At 37.3% G+C, this 21,487-nt stretch overlaps 1 protein-coding gene across 3 annotated transcripts in view; it reads left to right on the forward strand.

Moving 5' to 3' along the window:
- Window positions 1–434: 434 nt before the first annotated feature.
- htr2ab (5-hydroxytryptamine (serotonin) receptor 2A, genome duplicate b) overlaps window positions 435–21,487 on the forward strand; it is a 30,669-nt gene continuing 9,616 nt past the window's right edge. The window contains exons 1-3 of one of the 3 annotated variants that reach the window (XM_073953714.1): window positions 435–571; window positions 17,905–18,163; window positions 18,364–18,911. In XM_073953714.1, the coding sequence (XP_073809815.1) occupies window positions 18,539–18,911 (373 nt within the window). In that variant the 5' untranslated portion in view covers window positions 435–571; window positions 17,905–18,163; window positions 18,364–18,538. Of the gene's footprint in view, window positions 572–14,242; window positions 18,164–18,363; window positions 18,912–21,487 lie in introns of those variants that run through there. The other 2 variants (XM_073953713.1, XM_009302195.5) reach the window with 2 other exon arrangements.

Below are 21,487 nucleotides of genomic sequence, written 5' to 3' on the forward strand. Positions count from 1 at the left end.
CCCTCTCCTGATGTATCTTACTTCCATTTTCTAAATGCTACCTCCTGTATATATATATATATATATATATATATATATATATATATATATATATATATATATATATATATATATATATATATATATAATTTACATAATGCTTTCAGGGTATTATAACAGCTTGTCACCCAGAAATAAGCACAGTTATTCTGCTAAATTAATCTTAAAGTGAGCAGCGTTCATTTGACAGGTCTATTTGGATAGCACCCTCCCAATGGATTTTGGATAAGATGACATGGCCAAGCATCCAGCCCGGAATATACAACTATCTCATTAAAACTCCAAGTGTTTTTGCTAGAGAGAAGTTAAAGGCCTACAAGTCTTTGGATGTCTAACGTTTTGTTTTGTGTGGTCATGTGCAAGAAATATTAATAATAATGTTCAATGATTACCAGATTCAACATGTAGTGCTAAAAACTGAGGTTCTGCCTAGCCAAAGACAAGGAAAGAAGATGGAACTGTACAAGTCCTAGGAATTCATCAACAAGCAAAACAACTGCAATCTGACAGCGAACTGCACCTGTACGGCAGGGTATGTAAACTTACATGTTTACATTTCATTCTAAGCATTTAGTGTCCGCAGTTTAGTTCACCATATTTAACTGTTTTTGCTGAAATCATTGCTGCAATTGCAGCCGGTCTTTTTTTGCTACCAAGAACTGGTGTGACGTTATGTTTGAAGTAGGTTGGTAATTCCTCTATTGAGTCTGCTATTCTTTTTTAGAGTCAAAGACACCAGTCATACACTCTGCATTCCCTTTGTCTCATTTGAGTTTTGGAAAACTGATAAAGATGCATCCATTCCAGGAAACCTTGTTTGTGCAATCTTTAGCAATACACTTATCATAAAAGTATATATCACTGGTTCCTCCAACTTAGGCGGGAACTTCTACTGGGAACTTGGAATTTCCAACTTCTAATTAAACTGAAGTTCAGAGGCAGGGTTCCATTTTAAATGTTTCATCGCTATATGCCCTAATCACTTTGACGGCTTTATCCTCCAGAGAGACACTTCGAAGGGATGAAGGGTGTAGGGGACCAAAAGAGCTGCTGCTTGGAATGCACTTCTGTGTCATCTTATAACATCTGCTTCACAAATTAAACATCCACAAAGAACCATGGGAGCAAAAAGTGTCCATGCCTTCAAAATCCCTCATTTAGTTAGGAACTTTGCAGTTGGCAGATTTGAGCACATGGCAGCCATGAATGTTTTGACTCCAAAGTTCCAATCAAAACACAGCATGAGTTTCCCACTCCTATTTACAACTTTGTGGTTGGAATTCTCAAAGATTTCCAAAGTTTTATATGAAGATTTGTTCTTTGTAGTGCCTTAATTCTGAGAGCCTACTCTTCTCTGATTGGTCAGTTGACCCAGTTGTCATCGGCCTACCAATTCACAGTGCATGTCACAATTTTAGTTTCTGGAGGCTTTCTTGGTCCTGCAATATTGTACACAATTGTAGCACAGATGATGTTGTTGTTTTCTGCATAGTCCAATTAAGAAACCTCCAAGCTTAGTGGTAAAAGTTTTATTAGCTTGTGACTCATTGTGAGTTATATACAGTGCATCCAGAAAGTATTTATTGCGCTTCACTTTTCCCATATTTTTTATGTTACAGCCTTTTTCCAAAATGGATTAAATACATTTATATCCTCAAAATTCTACACACAACACCCCATAATGACAATGTAAAAAAAAGATTTTTGAAATTGTTGCAAATTTATTAAAAATAAAAACCATCTAAATTAATACACCTGTCCATATAAGGTCTCCGGGTTGAAAGTGCATGCCAAAGCAAAAACCAAGCATGAACACATAGGAATTTTCTGTAGACCTCCGAGACAGAATTGTCATGAGACACAGGGCTGGTGAAGGTTACAGAAACATTTCTGCTGCTCTGAAAGTTCTAATGAGCACAGTGGCCTCCATCATCCATAAGTGGAAGATGTTTGGAACCACCAGGAGTCTTCCTAGAGTTGGTCAGCCATCTAAGCTGAGCAATCGGGGGAGAAGGGCCTTAGTCAGGGAGGTGATCAGTAACGTGATGGTTACTCTGTCTGAGCTCCAGCATTCTTCTGTGAAGAGAGGAGAACCTTACAGAAGGACAACCATCTGTGCAGCAATCCACCAATCAGGCCTGTATGGTAGAGTGACCAGACGGAAGGCACTCCCCCTGGAATTTGCCAAAAGGCATCTGAAGGACTCTCAGACCATAAGAAATAAAATTCTCTGGTCTGATGAGACGAAAATTAACCTCTTTGGAGTAAATGCTAGGCGTTACGTTTGGAGAAAACCAGGCACCGCTCATCACCAGGCATCCCTACAGTGAAGCATGGTGGTGGCAGCATCATGCTGTGGGGATGTTTTTCAGCAGCAGGAACTGGAAGACTAGTCAGGATAGAGGGAAAGATGAATGCAGCAATGTACAGACACATCCTGAATCAAAACCTGCTTCAGAGTGCTCTTGTACCAAACATAGACTTTAGCTTGAAGAGGAGGTGCTGTTGTAGTTGTTGTTTTTTTGTATATATTACCTACATTTTCTGTTTGAGACTTCGAAATACATCCCGGGGGGTACGTTTTTTGCAGTTTTTGTTTTCACGTTATTCACGAGAGGCTGCTGTGTCTGATTTTTGTCCTTGAAAAGGAATGGCGTCATACCAACCCGTAGAGTTCGTTTAAAAAATGAATCACATTCTCCAGAAACGTATATAGAGCTACGTTTTCATGTCTTCTGCATTTAGATTTTTTTCCATATTTAGATCCATATCAAGACCACTTTAAAACAGATTGCAGACAAATGATACACAAGATCTTGGAACAAATAATCTCGTAACTAAAATTTCAATAATTTTCTAGAATTTCACAATTCACGCAGACATTTTACCTCACATGCACCTCGATCCCTAAAAAATTTGCCCTGACCAAAGACCTCAAATTGAGCCTTTAGAGTCGACCTCTCTCAAAGCTGTTATTAGCTCCTCGCATCATATTCCCTATAGCCCTTCTCTGGTGCATTCTACCCTCTCTCTGCTCTCATTAGTCGTGCGTTTGTGACAGGGCTTCATAAATCTTGCGCTGGGAGAGGTGAGAGAGGTGAAGTTAAGGATGTCTCCACACTCCTCCGCCTCACCTGCTGTTACGAAGCGATGTGTTGGCTGATCCCAGGAGACTCGTGTCCACCACACACACACGTGCGCTGTGTTTTTCTCTACGCGCCCTCAGTTTTCAGTTGCTGAATGCAATGCACTGCATCAGTCATGCTGCTTTCATACTATGGCAAGCCTTATAACACTTAATTATAAACCCCATCGGCCTATTTTTATGTTACTGACAGATGCTATAACTATTCTACTAAATACTTTTAGTTAGCTAGTAGTGCTTATTCTAGTATTACCAAGTATTGTCACTTATCTGGTAACACTTTACTTAAAAGGGGGTTAATAAATTACCAAAAAAAAACCTTTACATCATGCCATGGCATGTCTGTGAATGATATTTTATGCATGCTTATGACAACTGTCATTAAGCGTCACTCCCTCAAGTGTGTCATTTGTCATGACAAATTTGTCAAAAACATAACTTGTCATAAATCTGTCATAAACATGATTGTTATGAGGCCATTATAACTGTGTTGTTAATATTTTTTATGACCTTGGCCGTAATTCTTGACCTCAACTACAATGTCCACAACAATTTGTCATTAAAACGTCATTAAATGTTAATGACGCTTAAAAAATGATTTGACGGAGTATTGACACTTTATTTGATGACAAATTCAGTTTGTTCTACTGAGAAAAGTGCTAAAAACATTCATGACAAATTTAGGACGAGTTATGTTGTATGATAAGTTGCTGTAGCATTTACTATAGTATTTCTTCATATGGGTAGATACTCTTAATTATTTGTTAAGACTCTATATTAATCTTTATTACTTATAGAATAGAATTGATCTTCATTATCGGTGTCACAAGTCTCTTCAGTCAGTACAACAATCATTTTGTCTATAAAAAAAATGACTAATAAGAAATATCATAAAATTATTATTATAAACCCTAAAAAGAAGCATAATAAATTCAACAAAGAAAAAATGAAAAGTGAAGTATCATGCTGGGAATTCTAGGAAACTGAATTTATGGTTATTATATATATATATATATATATATATATATATATATATATATATATATATATATATATATATATATATATATATATATATATATATATATATATATATATATATTTTTTTTTTTATATATATTATATAATTATATATATATATATAATATTAATTATATATTATATATAATCGCACTGCTACTTGTGTGATATTGCTCATACATACAGTTGAAGTCAGAATTATTAACCCCCCTGTTTATTTTTTTCCCTAATTTCTATTTAACAGAGAGAAGATTTTTTTCAACACATTTCTAAAAATAATAGTTTTAATAACTCATGATTTATTTTATCTTTGCTATGATAACAGTAAATAATATTAGACTAGATATTTTTCAAGACGCGTCTATACAGCTTAAAGTGACATTTAAAGACTTAACTAGGTTAATAAGGGGAACTAGGCAGGTTAGGGTAATTAGTCAAGTTATTGTATAATAATGGTTTGTTCTGTAAACTATTGAGAAAAAAAAATTAGCTTAAAGGGGCTAACAATTTTGTCCCTAAAATGGTCTTTTAAAAATGAAAGACTGCTTTTATTCTTGCCAAAATAAAACAAATAAGACTTTCTCCAGAAGAAAAAATATTATCAGACATACTGTGAAAATGTCCTTGCTCTGTTAAACACAATGTGGGAAATATTTAAAAAAGAAAAAGAAAATCAAAGGGGGCTAATAATTCTGACTTCAACTGTATATAGAATACATACTGTTTACCAGGTTATGGATTTGTACTGTAGTATTTGTTACACTTTTTTACTGTATTAATAATTATGGTCATCAGACCCCATCATCATACCAGTTTTGGTCAGTGAAAACAAATATAATTTCATTTATTTGTACTTTTGTCACTTAAATAAAAGTTGTATTGTAATTCACAAAAAACATTCCAGCTTTTTGTAGAATTGCACTTGTAACAATCAAGTACTATCTAATAAATAAGAGCTGCCTAATTAATAAGTACTGGTATCTAATGAATAAATATTAGTACCTAATGATTAAGTTCTATCTTATAATTAAGTGCTAGTATCTAATGAATAAGTACTAGTATCTTTTTACTAAGGAGGTATTTCATGAATAAGCTCTAGTATCTAATGAATAAACATTAGTGGCTAATGAATCATACTACTAGTATTTATTTAAAAACATATAAACCATTTTAAAAAGTATTAGTAGCATAAAAAAGATACTACAGTTTATTAAATGTTAAAAGAGCTTGCCATATTCACACTATCAAAGATACGTTGTCTAACGGTTTGCTTGGAGTTCTCTTGCCCGAGGGATTCGATGCTAAAAACTCTGAAAACACAGAGGTGGAGGCTGTTTGAAGAGAATCATGTTGTTTGTTGCCTTTTGCTACATCCACTTGACAGCTGGATGCAGATTATGCCTTAAAAGTGATGCTCATCAATTTTCCGAGAGAGAGAGAGAGAGAGATGCCTCTGATACAATTCAGACAATATAAAACAGAAACAGACAGGCTGACGTGAGTCTTCAACTAACTTGTTCATCAGTTTGTGCTAACAGAACTGACACTCGGTTGCTTGGTAACCACAGATTTCCAACACACACACACACACACACACACACACACACACACACACAAACAACCAGGGTGTCAATTGTGTTTATACTTCATCCTCTTTTCTTTTACTTTACAAATCACTTCATCTAATTCTCCATATGGTGCAATTTACAAATGGCTGCTCATTTTTGACACGTTGTAATACGATTAATGACTTTTATATCGCTCAATATGCAAAAAGATCAATAACAGCCTGCATGGTTCAGTTTTAATATTGTTTTTTTTTTATAATGCAATGAATAAGACATGTCTATTTCAGTAACACTTACTGAACATACTGTACACCAGACTTTACATTTAATTCCTGACAATATTTTGAAGGTTTTAACAAAGCGGTTTGTTCATTTGTCATTTGTGTTTTCTGAAACCGTGGAGATTCATAATTTAATGATTCATTAATTATGACCATTTATTTATTCAGGGAGATATAAAAATAGTTCTGCAATATCTCTGTTGTGTAAACCCATTAGTCGTAATAGTTCAGGAAAATGTCAAAAAGAAAAAAATACAATCCTGATACTGTATTTACATTTACAGCACCGTTTATCTCGCTGTATTATATTTATTAACAGTATTGTATATCTTTACTGTAAAAATACAATAATTTTCACAATGCAACATTAATACTGTAATTTACAAAAATCAATAAAGGGTCAGGAAACACCAAAACACATTTTTTGAGCTGTTGACAGTCGTATATGTGTCCCACACTGCTAAAAACACTATTAGGACACGCATATAGTTCACTAAAAAGTGAAAATTGGTTATTTTTGCATTATTTAGAGCAAATTCATACTTCCGGTTTGAAACAAATTTTTAAAGCTGCGTCACGGCCATGAGATCTTAGCGTGTAGACCTGATGTCTGTACCTGGGAGTTCCTTATTACGTCTCTGAGTGTGCTGCATTAATGCATAAGTAATACTTGGTTTAAACCAATCAGCGCACTCTATTGTGCAACTTCATTAATATTCATTAATGTTACAGTGTTTAGACAGCAGGGAGATGACACGTTGTGTTGCCAAATCAAGCGTGCAGTGTTGGTTTTATAATTAGCTGCAGTGAAGGTTTTGTTTTCATTTTCCCTCTATGAGAGCGCAGCTGGACTGACATGTGGATTACAGTGCACGTGACGCTCGACAACAACACGTGTCTAAAGAAAGATTGTTTACCCGAGAGCTTTTCTCATCTGGAAATGGGGAGATCCGGAATTGCTGCTCGTCTCCTCTTAATAAAGTCGCGGCTCTAGTTCGTGTTGATTGTTCTGTCTCTACAGATTTGGTAAGAGAGCGACCAGTGGTCTTTGATTATTCTCATGGCAAAGTTAGTTCGTATTGAACTGACTATTACACCGAGTGTAAACATGTTAGCACCACAATTAAACTTACCATCGTGTAGAATTTTCACCGCAATTTGTGACAGGAATAACACACACGGCTTACTGATGCTACCTGCCGAGTGCATATAAGTTTCCGGGAAATGCAGAGGTTTTTTTTCTCTTATTCGCCGTGCGGTAACAAACATTGCATGAAAAATACACGCCTAGAGCAGTTCCTCGAATCAAATATCTTGTTTGACACGAGGGGCATGAATGAAATTCCTAAATGAAAGAGCCAAACTGCAGTTAAAGTCCACCATTTAATAATTTGTCAAATAATTCGATTACTGATGTCCATGTAAACACTTTCTCCCCTGTGTGTGTTTTGACTGTGAAAATCAGCACGTGCACAAACCAACACTCCCATTTTTATGCTAACTTTTTACAGACCCTCCCTCTTTTGCTCCTCCGACACTCCCCCCTAAACAGAGCTGGACACGCCCATTTTCCTGACTTCTTCCAAAGAGGTGTAAAAACACCCTGCTGAAACAAGGGAGTTTCATGGCCCTTTAAGAGTGTAGACGTAGGTTTAGTGGGTAAAACATATTGTTAGGTTAGTAAAAAAACAATAGAAGTCAATGACAACTCCCTGCAAAGATAGCTGTGTGTGTATGTATTTGCCACTCCCTTGTGAGTCTTATACTGTCGCTATATGTACTACAAAACATCTTCCTTATAGTTTCAGAAGCGTTAATATAATTCTAACAAATCTGAATGTGATTGAGGACTTGCATCTGAATAGACACGGGACGTGCTAATTGGTTGCCATAAAGTATTTGTCAGATAAATGAGAGCCAACAGTCTGCCCAGCTGGAGCGCCTGCCGACTGAGAAATGAGTGTTTGTTAGATCACACTGTGTTTGCTGGAACTGAAAGAGTCAGCAGAGATTAGTGTATAGTAGCAGTGTTTCCAATTATAGAAGATGCTTGATGTTGTTATAGTCGCACAATATATGAGTACTTATGTGGATGTAAAACCACAGTCCTCATTATTTCAAATTATATCAGAAATAATGATTGTGTGTTTGTTCCTCCGTTTTTAAAAATGGCCTTTTTGTTTCTTTAATGGGTAGGAAGTAGGCTACAACTAAACTCACATGATGTTGTGCTTAAAATTGTAGTGCTGTGAATTTTTTGGGCTGACATTTAGTATCATATTTGATTGCATTATTTTTTGTCCTCTCAATGAAAACAAAACTTGAAAAAACATCTTATTTTACATATCAGAATGATTTCAAAGGCATCATATGACACTGACTACTGGAGTATTAATGCTGAAACTGCAGCTTAAATCATGGGAATAAATAACATTTTAAAATATATTCGTTGAAAACGGTTACTTTAAAGGTGCAGTAGGTGATCTGCCAAAATGCTAACAGCTTAGCATATTATCTTTGGACGTCGGTAAGGGACTGTTTCAAAGCCACGCCTCCTGAAATTGTGGACATGCGGACCGAGACACGACATCAGACAACCCACTAGTTCATGTCTTTCACCAGTTGGAAGTGTAGTTAGTGTTTGGCCGGCGCGCTGCAGGAATAACACTTATTAAGCCACACTTATATACTATTTCAGAGCGAATATTCAGAGTAGCAGTGTAAACAGTATCGAGAGCGGGTCATTGTTCAAAAATGAGCCAATGTGAATATAGAAGCAACTTCAGCTCAGTAAAGCAGGCTAGGCGGAATAGTGCTATTTACTGAAGTTTTGTTGTTAAATAAAAACTAAAATATAAAAATCTCCATTATCGATGCTGTAAAAGGACCTTATGAAACTGAAAATAGTCACATCAGTCTTTCACCAAGAGATTTCAGTGGCTCAGCAACACTTCTGTACATATAACCCATTCACAACACAACACACTCTACATCAGCTCTGTGTGACTAAAATAGTTTTAAAACGTAACTACCTGTCTAAAAGAAATACCTCCGCCATGGTGTCATCCTTCCTCCAGCATGCAAAAGTAACACCAATATTGATTCAGGATTTTAAAAAATTTCAATTCAGCATTTTATTTTACCGTGACTGTAGCTATGTTTCCATCTGCAAATGCGGAATACTGGGTTATCGCATATAAGACACGTGAATAAAGCAGCGTTTCCATCCAATGAGTCAAAGCATACAAAATCGTCACTTCCTGATTAACTGGCGCCAAATATCAACAGTAAAAATGGAATTTGCTGCGGTAGGAGAAGCTGCGCCAATCTGTTCCTCATCTTATAAATGACTTGCGCCTCAGAAAGCAATCCTGACATGCAGTGAACGCGCGGTGGCATTTGAAGGTGTCAGACGCGGAGCACAGACGCTCTTGATTCTGGAGGTCATTAATAATATAATAACACTGATACTGAAACGGTAATCGTTTTATAATGACCAAAACAACATTTCAGATGTTCTGCAGTGTGCTCAGCCTGTTAGTTTGTCCATTCACACACATTTTTATCCTCACATGATCTCTAATAACTAAATCAAATGACCTTTTTTAATGCGCATGCTGGAGTTTGTGCAGTAAAAGTGTTCCCATAGTAGTTTATGTGCATTTTTTTCTTATTAAATAAAAAGTTTATCCTACTCAGTTATGCGCATAAGTTTTTTTTTATGCACATTTTCATAATTTATGGGCATCATGACGTTTCCATCAACCATAAAAATAGGTGGATGGAAACATAGCAAGAGACTGTCTCATGTGCACGTGTCATGAACGCGCGGCGCTCATGCAGGCGTGCACACGGTAATGGCAGATATGCGTGAAAAGATATGCGCAGAAGCCCAGATCTACATTGGTTGACAGACAGTTTAAGCTACTTATTGGAATTATGGGAGATGTTGACTCTATTTAATTGGATAAACAATTTTTAGTTTTATGCCTTACCCAAAATATAAAGATACATATATACACATTTAGATCATTTACTGTAGGTATTACTATTAGCAGTGTTGGGCAGTAGCGTCGCTACAAGTAGTGATGCTATTAGCTTAACTACATTTCTCAGTAGCTTGGCGGTAGCGTCGCTACTTTCTAAATCAAATAGCTTTTCAGTAGTGAAGCTATTTTATTAGCCAAGTAGCGCAGTAGCGTCCACACAAGCAACAATTACAGATCGCGGATCAATAAGTGACGGCACCGACATTCACGAAGCTGTGAGGCCGGTGTGTAGCCGGTGATAGTAAATCCATATGATGGCTAGAATAAGGAATTCTTCTTCTTCCTGTTTAACGGTGTTCAACAACAAACTTTTTTGGTGCGTTACAGCCACCTCTGGTTGGCGATGTCGCCAACCGAAACTTGCTTGATGGAAAGATGACTGAGGGAGAGGAGTTATTTCTGAAGCAGGATTCCTTGTGACCATACCTCGAGAGGAACATGTTAAAATGCAATAACTATATATATATATATATATATATATATATATATATATATATATATATATATATATATATATATATATATATATATATATATATATACACAATTCCAAAAATTCCCTTTACTATAGTATTTTAAACGTGTAACACCTGGTTTTATTGGATTTTTTGTTTTAGCTGTTATACTATAATTCTGTTTAGTACAGCATACTATTTACAGTAAATGACTGACCTGAACTATTATGCCTCATATGTTTCATTGACAGTTTTATTGATCACTAAGATATGATTGACTTGGATTTAAGTTGCTTCGATTTCAAAATAAAAATTGCAAAAATAGCTTGGATGTAGCTAAGCTACATTTGCCTTGTAGCTTTTAGCTTAGCTTGCTACATTTCCCAGGGGGTAGCTTTTAGTTAAGCTACATTTTAAGTAGAGCAGCTAATAGCTTAGCTCACTACATTTGTCAAGTAGCTTGCCCAACACCGACTATTAGACTGTGAAGAGACTTTCAACCAGCACAACAACAAATGTTTCTGAAGACAATCCCCTACTGCACCATTATTTGATATATTTTTGATCTAAGAAATGCAGCATTAGAGCTTTATTTTTGGTATTTTTGCTTTTAATGTGATAGGACCATAGACTGTAAAAGATATGGACGTATTATCAGTGACATCACCATTAGAAACTATCAGTATGCTTCATAAATCAGCATAACAAGTTCTAAAATCAATGGAAGTGAATGAAACCGGAAGCCTTGCGACTCCCACGGCTTTATTTCTGCTTTTAGGTGAAAGAATAAGGTCAATAGAAACATACGCAGATATGCAGGATTGTTCCTTCAGCATTCTTGTAGCATTCTTTAACAGGGTCGTCCAGCATTTTCCTTCAAACTGACTACATCCATAAGCACAAGCTATTCTTTGCAAATCTTGTTCATGAATTTACCCTTTGGTTTGTACACTGAAAAGCAGCATAGCAGAGCTTTGGCTCTGTTGTTCCTCCAGACCTCCTGCAGTTTATCGTATCATGTTCTGCAGACCTGGCGAGTTTAGGATGCTGATGAGCTTCATAATCACAGCAGAACTGAGCCTGACACCTCAACAGCATTTCAGCTCTCCTCGTCTCCTATGCTGCTCCCTGGTGAGCAATTACAGGACAGCAGGGACCTCCACACACACTCTTGATCCAGCTTCTCTGTATTCCCACACAACACCACTTCCATTACTGAAGGAGTGAGTGAAAGAGAATGCTCTATCAGAGTATCTGCCAGCCGAGCGATCCATCATTTATAGTGATGGAGACAGGTGTGTTTTTCTCATGTTTTGTCCTCTACAGTTTGAACACTTCCCCCCTGCTACTGTTCACGTTTGCCCTGCTGACACCCTCTCTGGCCTATCCTTCACTTTGGATTTTTTTTTTTCCACCACAAACTGCAGTTAGCAGTTCCATCATTCTGTTGATTTGTCGTTTTTTTCCCTCCCTTCTCCTTCTGTTCCTTTCTCTAGTTACTTTTAAAATGTTTGTGTTTAACCTGGGCGAAACAGTGGTGCAGTAGGTAGGGCTGTTGCCTCACAGCAAGAAGGTCGCTGGTTCGATCCTCGGCTCAGTTGGCATCTCTGTGTGGAGTTTGCATGTTCTCCCAGCGTTCGTGTGAGTTTCCTCCGGGTGCTCCGGTTTCCCCCACAGTCCAAAGACATGTGGTAAGGTGAATTGGGTAGGCTAAATTGTCCGTAGTGTATGAGTGCGTGTGTGTGGATGTTTCCCAGAGATGGGTTGCGGCTGGAAGGGCATCCGCTGCGTAAAAACTTGCTGGATAAGTTGGCGGTTCATTCTGCTGTGGCGACCCCAGATTAATAAAGGGACTAAGCCGACAAGAAACTGAATGAATGTTTACCCTGTATTTACACAACAAAATATATCCATAAAAAAGCTTCTAGACAAAATTTTAACTTTAAGGGGCACCTATTTTACACATTTTTCAAGGGTTGGGTCTTTTGTGTCTCCAGAATGTGTCTGTACAGTTTCATCTCAAAACACCCATCAGATTATTTATTATATCTTTCAGAATATTGGGATTTTCTGCTCTGAACACAACGTAGCTGTTTTTGTTGCCTGTGCCTTTAATGCTAGCTCACCATGCCCACTGTTCCCACGTTCCTGTCAAAGTGTGCCTCAATCTCTGCCTCGGCTGCGTCAGATAAACAGCACAGTGACAGACATGAAGGAAGCAGAAAGCAGATCTTGCGTATCGTTTGTGAGAAATACTACAGTAAGAACTGTCCCAATGATTATTTGATGTATTTGTTGTGAAGTTAATTCAAGCCTTTCGATGAGTCACACACAATGCACTTTATGCACTTTATTTTTGTGGCCCTTCCAGCCACAACCCAACACTGGGAAACACCCATACACACTCATTCGCACACATACACTACGGCCAATTTAGCTTATTCAATTCCCCTATGTGGGGGAAAACAGAGCATCCAGAGGAAATCCACGCAAACACGGGTAGAACATGCAAACTCCACACAGAAATGCCAACTGACCATGCAGGCAGGGTTTGAACCAGCGACCTTCTGCCTGTGAGGCGATTGTGCTACCCTCTGCGCCACCATGTTGCAACCCCCCCCACCCCCAATTCACAATCTATCCATCTTAAATAGTATTTGAAATTAGAATTATGGAGGGCACTAGCGAGCACCACATGGAATAGACATGTTTTTTGTGCTCTTCGGTTCTCGTGATTATTTCTTATTTTAACCAATTATTTTATAGTTTAATTTTGCTCATAATCGCCCTTTACGGTCACAGACTGCAAATCAAAAAAAGTAGACGAACCTGTGGAAGATGTAGGAGAACAAGGCACCTGTAAGTTAGATGACCAACTGTTGCCAACTCTACAGATCCTGTGAATCTTGCTGACATTATGGAGGCCATTAAATCAATGAATGGCTCTATGAATGAAAAATTTGACTCTTTGGAATCTACACTGTCTCAGACGTTGGCCACGCTGTCTGAAGTTACTTCACGGGTAACGGTGCTTGAAAGAGTAAGTGCAGAGTACGAGGGCCGTATCTCCGAACTTGAGGCTCATTGTCGCGACTGGTTCGAAACATGCAAATCCCTCACATCTAAATTAGATGATCTTGAAGGCCGTTCACGACGACAAAACATTAAGATCATCGGTCTGCCCGAAAAGGTGGAGGAAAAAAGAATTACGTCCCAAACTATGTTGAAAAGAGTAAAAAGATTCCAGGATGGTTTACTATTTACAAGAAAAATTCGAATCGTAGAAGCATTCGTACTCTAACCGCTAATATTGCCCGCAATACACTGCACGCTGAACGTGAAATTGATTAGAACTACAAACGCGGGTGAAGAGTGTGAGCAAACTACAAACATGGGGGCATGGGAGACCAACCGTTAAGTAGAGAGGCTTCAGTAAAGTTGTTTGAAAGACTTAATCAATGTCCAGCAAATTGGAACATATTCAAATCGCCTTTATACTGGAACATATTTAAATCCATGTTATATTTCACCTGCAACAACAATGATGCTCTATTAACATTTGTGTGGACATTAACTTCTGAATGCATAATTACCCAAAGCCCTAAGGAGATTTCTCTGCATGAAAGACTCGCAACTGCTGCTTCTCCAATAAGGCAGGGATTAAATATGGAAGATGTGTCGAGATGATTGACCGGGGACGTGACTAGCAACATAGTGATCTGTTAACGAGGAAGTAGGCCCTAAAGCTGGCATACTGTTCTGTTGCACACTCAAAAGTATATACCTTTGCTTCCAAAAAAATGCATACTTTTAGGGCGTAGTATGTACGTGAATTGGGACGCAGCAATTCTATTAACTAGGTCTATGGTAGCATTTTTACAGATAATATCACGGCCATTTTTTACAGTGTTATTTTTTTCTCAGGTCTGCCTTATGTTTTTACTTTTCTTTCATTTTTTTCTGCATCTATTTCCACCCCTCTCTCCCATCTTTACCTCTATCTATCTCACAGAATTCCGCCTGGAGGAAGAAGTGTCTCATTTTCTCTCATTTTTTAATAAAAGTGAGGATGTATTTTTGGAAAATATGAAATATTAATTCATGATGTGTATTAATAATGCATTATTAATATCCTGTGATGGCAAGAGGTCTTCTGTGGAAATTTATCAATTTACCTGGATTATTTTAGGTTATGTCCTGAAGGCGGCGGGATCAGTGGAACACCTTTCACAGGATGACATATGCCATGTTCTTTTTATAAATATTTGGTTAATTAATGACACCATCTCTAGCTGTAAATGTAGGAGAAAAAGGGACAAATGGGATGCATTTATGATACACTATTTAAAGCCTAAAGGCTTTTTTTGCCTCTATGATTTCATGAAGAATGTTTCCTATCCATGGAATCTGTCTATTGGACAACATATTCTATATAGAGTAAAAGCAGGGGAAGCCAGAGTGGTTATTTTATATGATAGCAGCTTTTTAAAAATATTTGACTCATAAATTGTCAGTTACCAGAAATTGGAGGTTCATATGTAAAATGTATGGCATTGGTGGATGGCAAAGCACACAGTTCTGAATTAGGCTTTGAATAAAAATACAAATGCTTTTAATAATTTTAAGAAGTCCAAAAATACTCAAATGTAATGAAATATTAGAAACATTGTCATTTGATATTTAAATATTATTAGAAAGTCAAAAAATAAATTGGTTGTAGATATTAGACCTCTTTAATTATAGCAAACTATTGATCATTCAATTATCAGCATATATTTTACACCGCGGATGCCTTTCCAGCTGCAACCCAGTTCTAGGAAACATAGCGAACTCAGCAAAATCCATTTTTATTGTTTTAATGCAAAACTTGTTGAGAGACCCGATTGTTTTTGTTTATAAAAATCATTTCGAATGAGTGAAGTGGTTCTGCATCACCTAATTTATCCATTTTGCATTCAAATGATGCCTGACCATTACTTCTAAGCCAGTGATGCTTTTGGTCTTTTAAAGAAATTGTTGATCTAAATAAAATAATTCTGTCACTATTTACTCATTCTCAAAGCATTCCAAAACTTGTATGCGTTTCTTTGTTCTGTGAAATACATGTACAAACAATGTTGAATCCAGTTGACTTTTATTGCAGGAACAAAAAACAGAGACTTTCTGTTTGCATGCAACCAGGCTTAGAACTACAGGAGGGTAAATTACATCAGAACTGCCCCAGCAGGCACACAACATCATAAGACATTTAATATTAAGTTAGATTTAGGTTGTGACATCAGGTGACCACAATTCAATAGCCATTGTCTAAAGACAACATTATTTTGACATCCAAACCCAACGTCAAATGACATTGATATTTGGTTGATTTTAGGTTGATTTTAGGTTGTGTTGGAAAGTGACCCAAATCCAACGTAAAGCCAACATCTTCAACTAACATCATATTGACGTCAAATACTGACATTTATTCGTCACATATGGCAACCAAAATCCAACGCTTGATAGACGTCATCGTGGTAACCTCCACACAACGTCAAGCTGGAACTCATTAGACAATCATTAGACGTTAATATTTGATTTTAGCCTGGACATTGCCAGCACCAACCTGATTTCACAAAGTAGGATATGTTCCTGGATTAACATCTATGCTGATCCTGGAACAACTTTCCAATCAGCCAATCAGGATTAAGCGATAAGTTTACCGTTTATGTTTAGGCTTACGCTTTATGCACTTCTACATTATTGTTATTCAACTTTATACCCCTCTGATTTTGGGAAGAATTTACAGTTACAGTTGGGTTTAGGGGTAGGGTATAGGTATGGATTACATTTTGAACAAAAAAGATGTAGTTCTAGAATCAACATAGATGTTATTCCAGGATTGCATCGTACTTGGCAAAATTATGACATGTGCAATCATGTTGGCGCTCACGTTTTCGACCCCTTTTTGTGCATATGCCATTATTTATAAATGAAAGCCCAGGTCATCAGGATGCATGTTTACTACAGGTAGTAATACATATTGTTATTAAAGTCAGAAGTGCAACACCCAAGTGCCGTGTCCCCCATAGTAAACATGCACCCAAATCCAACCCAGGCTCATAGTGGAAACGTAGCCCTACGGACGTTTCTGGAGGCCGTGAAATGAGTCCCGGGAGGAACGTATTGGGGCAGTTTTTGTTTTTGCGAATCCGCAAGAGGCTGCTGTGCCTCGTCTCGAACGCCTCTCGGGAGTGTGCGCCGTTCGCGCCCGTGCTGTTCTCGCGTGAAAAGCCGCCGGAGGCCGCTGTCAAGCGACCATCTGTCCGACTGATCGAATGAATGAATGACTGACTGAATGACTGACTATATGATCGACTGGGTGGCCCACCCTCCTCCTCCTCCTTCCCTAAAACCAAGCGACGATTTACAAAAGCCGTCCAGAAAAGAAAAGCAAAAGCCCTCGTCCGATTTTGACCGGGTTTTTGGATTTCACCGCATTCTCGCACCATCACAAACTCGTTCGCTTTTATTTTTTGGATTCTGTTTTTCATCTTCCCTGATTTCTGGAACTGCTCTTCCCCGCACTCGGACACGGTTGTCGCCGCGGGTGGCTCCTCCTCCTCTGCCAACGTAGCACTACGAGCTAAGCGGACAAACTGGTTGTGGCGGGAAAGCCCTCCACACGGAGGTGAGCCGTCACTGCCGGCGAGCACAAAGAAGAGGAGTGGCATAACAACACCCCGTAGCGTTCGCTCAAAAAAATTAAATGCGGCCATAGGTACCTCCGGCGACATAAATCGCGGTCTCCAGAAACGTCCGTGGGGCTAAGTTTTCAGAATGAGCTTGGGTTGCCCAAATCTGATGCAGAGGACATAATCAAAAATGTTTTTGGTGCACAAAAGTTTTCTCGGAGCTTCCTATGATTACATTTAAACCACTGAAGTCACATGTTTTGACAAATTATTTGACTCCTTTTCTGGACTTTAAACGTCTCTATCCACCTATGGAAGATGAGGGAGCTCGAATTTAATCTTAAAGATCTTCATTTGAGTTCTGAAGACGAATCTCAGGAACAACACGAGGGTGAGTAACTAATAACAAAGATTTTATTTTTGGTTTAACTAACTGTTTAAATAAGCATAACACAGACACTTTCCCCCTTTTGTAAAACATCATCATAAACACCTGTTTTATTTGAAATATTGTTTATAATATGGTACATTTTAAAAGAATTCCTGTCATCCCCAGCAATGTGAGTTTAAAAGGATAAAAAGAGCATTCCATCAGAGCCTTCTGCCTGAAGTGCTTATTTGAATGCCTGTATAAACGTGTGGGAATAAATAGGTTCACATGTCTTTGTTGCAGTTGACAAGCACCAAAGGGACCACTCAGAGACAAGTCTTTCTGGAGGGAGCGCAGAGAGTCTGGCTTTAGTTACAGTTGGAGAGAACGATGAGCGGAGAGTGAGTGAGAGAGCAAGAGGGAGGGAGAAAAGAGGCTGAAGTGCTGAGAGGAAAAGAGAAAGGATGAATGGAACAGGACCACATGTTGGGTCGCATCATCAGTGGCTCATTTCTACAGCTTTGGTGTTTCTAGAAACAGCGAACCTCTTCTGGATTACCAGGTAATGTTCATGAACACCCCATAAACATGGTTTGGTGTTTTACCCCGTTAAATCAGTCTTGCTTCTGAATAATCTAGTGTGATATTTTGGAAAGAAACTGCGTGTTTTGTGTGTCGGGGATGTTTTGCTTCAACCAGGACAGCAATGTTGCATCAAGTCTCTCATGTGTTGTTCATTTTTCTCCCTCATTGAAAATGCAGCGGCAAAACTGTCTCTTCTGTTCTGAATCGCAATCCATCTGAACATTGTCTGCGGAGGAGAGGAGGTAAACATGTTTTCACTCTCACACTGGTACATTTTGGACTTGGAGATCAATGGAACGCTTCAAATGGAGAGTCGCTTCCTTGACTTAATGGATGAATAAATTGCTCTTTAATGGCCCTGAATGGGACGGCTGCTGAACTCAGGTCCTTAGGGATTTCTGCGGAGATTTCCAAAGACACCAGCATGGAGCAGAAGGTGTCTTTGGGTAATGCAGTTCTCAATAACTCTATGGATTGCAATGGGAGCGAAGAGAGAAACCGGTCGGAGTTTTCGTCCTCTGATTATGTCCAGAAGAACTGGGTGGCACTTTTGATTTCGCTGGTCATAATCATCACCGTGACGGGCAACATCCTGGTCATCATGGCGGTGAGTTTGGAGAGGAAGTTACAGAACGCCACCAACTACTTCTTGAGGTCTTTGGCCATTACAGACATGCTTTTGGGAATCCTTGTTATGCCGGTAGCAATGGTGACAATCCTCTACGGTGAGTTTCTTTACATTTTTACGTATGTTTTCAATCATGCATGAGTTCTCTGTATGAAAGAGACAAGGCATTTCATCAAAATAACTGTAAACTTTTGAAAGTACAGCCTCAATAATCATTTTACTACTTGAAATAAATGTTAGAGGGGCGTCACGGTGGCACAGTGGGTAGCACAATCACCTCACAGCAAGAAGGTCACTGGTTTGAGCCTTGGCTGGGTCAGTTGGCATTTCTGTGTGGAGTTTGCATGTTCTCCAAGTGTTCGGGTGGGTTTCCTCTGGGTGCTCTGGTTTCCCCCACAAGTCCAAAGACATGCAGTACAGGTGAATTGGGTAGGCTAAATTGTCTGTGGTGTATGAGTGTGAATGAGTGTGTATGGATGTTTCCCAGTGATGGGTTGCAGCTGGAAGGGCATCTGCTGCGTAAAACATATGTTGGATAAGTTGGTGGTTCATTCCACTGTGGCAACTCCAGATTAATAAAAAGGCTAAACCGAAAAGAAAATGAATACAAGTTAGATGAAAACGTTTTGATGCCAGGCCATTTTTTTTTCAAGTTTTAGTAATTTGGTTTAGTTTTTTTGGAATTCTGTTTTAGTTTTTAGTGTGTCTGTAAAGTTTTTTTAGTTTAGTTATTTTAGTTTAATTTAAAGTTAATTTAAATGAGTAGTAGCAACAAATATTAGTTATGTAGCTATGTTTATAGAAAATAACTTCCTTATTATATACAGAGTTCCCACTTCAAGCCAAATATCAAATTCCCTGACTTTCACTGACTAAAAAGCTAAACTTTAATTGCATCTAGTGAAACAGACCTCTTTTGCGCTTATATTAATAGTATACAGTAATATTAAAGTAATATTAAAATAATAACATAACATTGAAATAGTTTTAGCTTGAATATCATTTTCAAGACGTTAATAGCCGTTATGAGAACATCAATGGATGTGTTACTTATTGTTTTTATGGCTGCAATGAGCTCCCTCTCTCATATTTGATAGCTTGACAGCAGTTTTATATACTCTACATTTAGCCTTTCTGTTATAATATTTAACATTTATATAGTTAAAAAGTAGTGTGGTGACGGTATTTGACTGAAGTGACCGCCAGTTGATGAGGATGAAAGGAATAAAAATGGTGCTGAAAAATAGCCTAGCCATAACAATATGAAACTGCAAATATAAAAATACAATATAGGAAAAGTTATGTTTTGATGAATGGAAAAAATAAATAAATCCACAAACAAAAATCTCTGATATTACATTAACTTTAAAAAATAAATCAAATAGATAAATACATAAATAAATAAAATAAAAAAAATACTGTATATATATATATATATATATATATATATATATATATATATATATATATATATRTGTGTGTGTGTGTGTGTGTGTGTGTGTGTGTGTGTGTGTGTGTTTGTGTGTTGTAAGTATTTTTTTTTTCATAAAATATATAAATGGTGCCATTTTTTCAGACATGTTAACGATCTTTTGTTTTGAAAACACAATGTGAATGCTTTAATTAAAAGTTAAGAAATTAGCATTTGGTCAAACAACACTGTAAATAATGGTGGTGATAATAATGATAGATAGTAAAAAATCCATTACCTTGTTAACAGTAAGTTTCCTTAATATACATTAGAATTATTAGCGCTCCTTGTTTATTTTTTTTTTACCCAATTTCTGTTTAACAGAGAGAAGATTTTTTCAGCACATTTTTAAACATAATAGTTTTAATAACTCATTTCTAATAACGGATTTATTTTATCTTTGCCATGATGACAGTAAATATTATTTGACTAGATATTTTTCAAGACACTTCTATACAGCTTGAAGTGACATTTAAAGGCTTAACTGGGTTAATCAGGTTAACTAGGCAGGCTGGGGTAGTTAACGATGGTTTGTTCTGTAGATTTTCTAAAACAATATATAGCTTAAAGGGGCTAATAGTTTTGACCTTAAAATTGTGTTGAAAAAATTGAAACTGCTTTTATTCTGCCTGAAATAAAATAATTAAGACTTACTCCAGAAGAAAAAATATTATCAGACATACTGTGAAAATTTCCTTGCTCGGTTAAATGACGTTACGTACGTTGGGGTACAACTTCTATATGACGTCATGTTGACGTCCAGTGCCTACAGAGAAACGATACGATGTGTAGTTGTTAGTACTTCAAAACACTGGTGTTTAACACTATAAATGAATGAAATATGGTAGTTTACCATCCATTTTTTTACGGTATTTTCAACAGCTAAAAAACTGTAAAAATTACTATATATTTTACAGATTTTTTTTACACTGTGATTTTTTTCAAAACAAATAAAACTGTATTATTCTGAACTCTTGTAATTTTCTGGAGGGGAAAGAGACTCTAAATTACAGTATGTTTTTAGAAAATTCGACTTTTTATAAGACTTAAAAACAAAAAAACATATATTAATTTTTACGCAAAACCCATACCTAATAAATCCAGTCAACCCTGAGAATATTCAAATGACCTCTTATTGCTCTTCAAAGATGTACACAGTATGGGCACACACACACACACACACACACACACACACACACACA

This window comes from Danio rerio, chromosome 6, assembly GCF_049306965.1.
Source record: "Danio rerio strain Tuebingen ecotype United States chromosome 6, GRCz12tu, whole genome shotgun sequence".
NCBI lineage: Eukaryota > Metazoa > Chordata > Actinopteri > Cypriniformes > Danionidae > Danio > Danio rerio.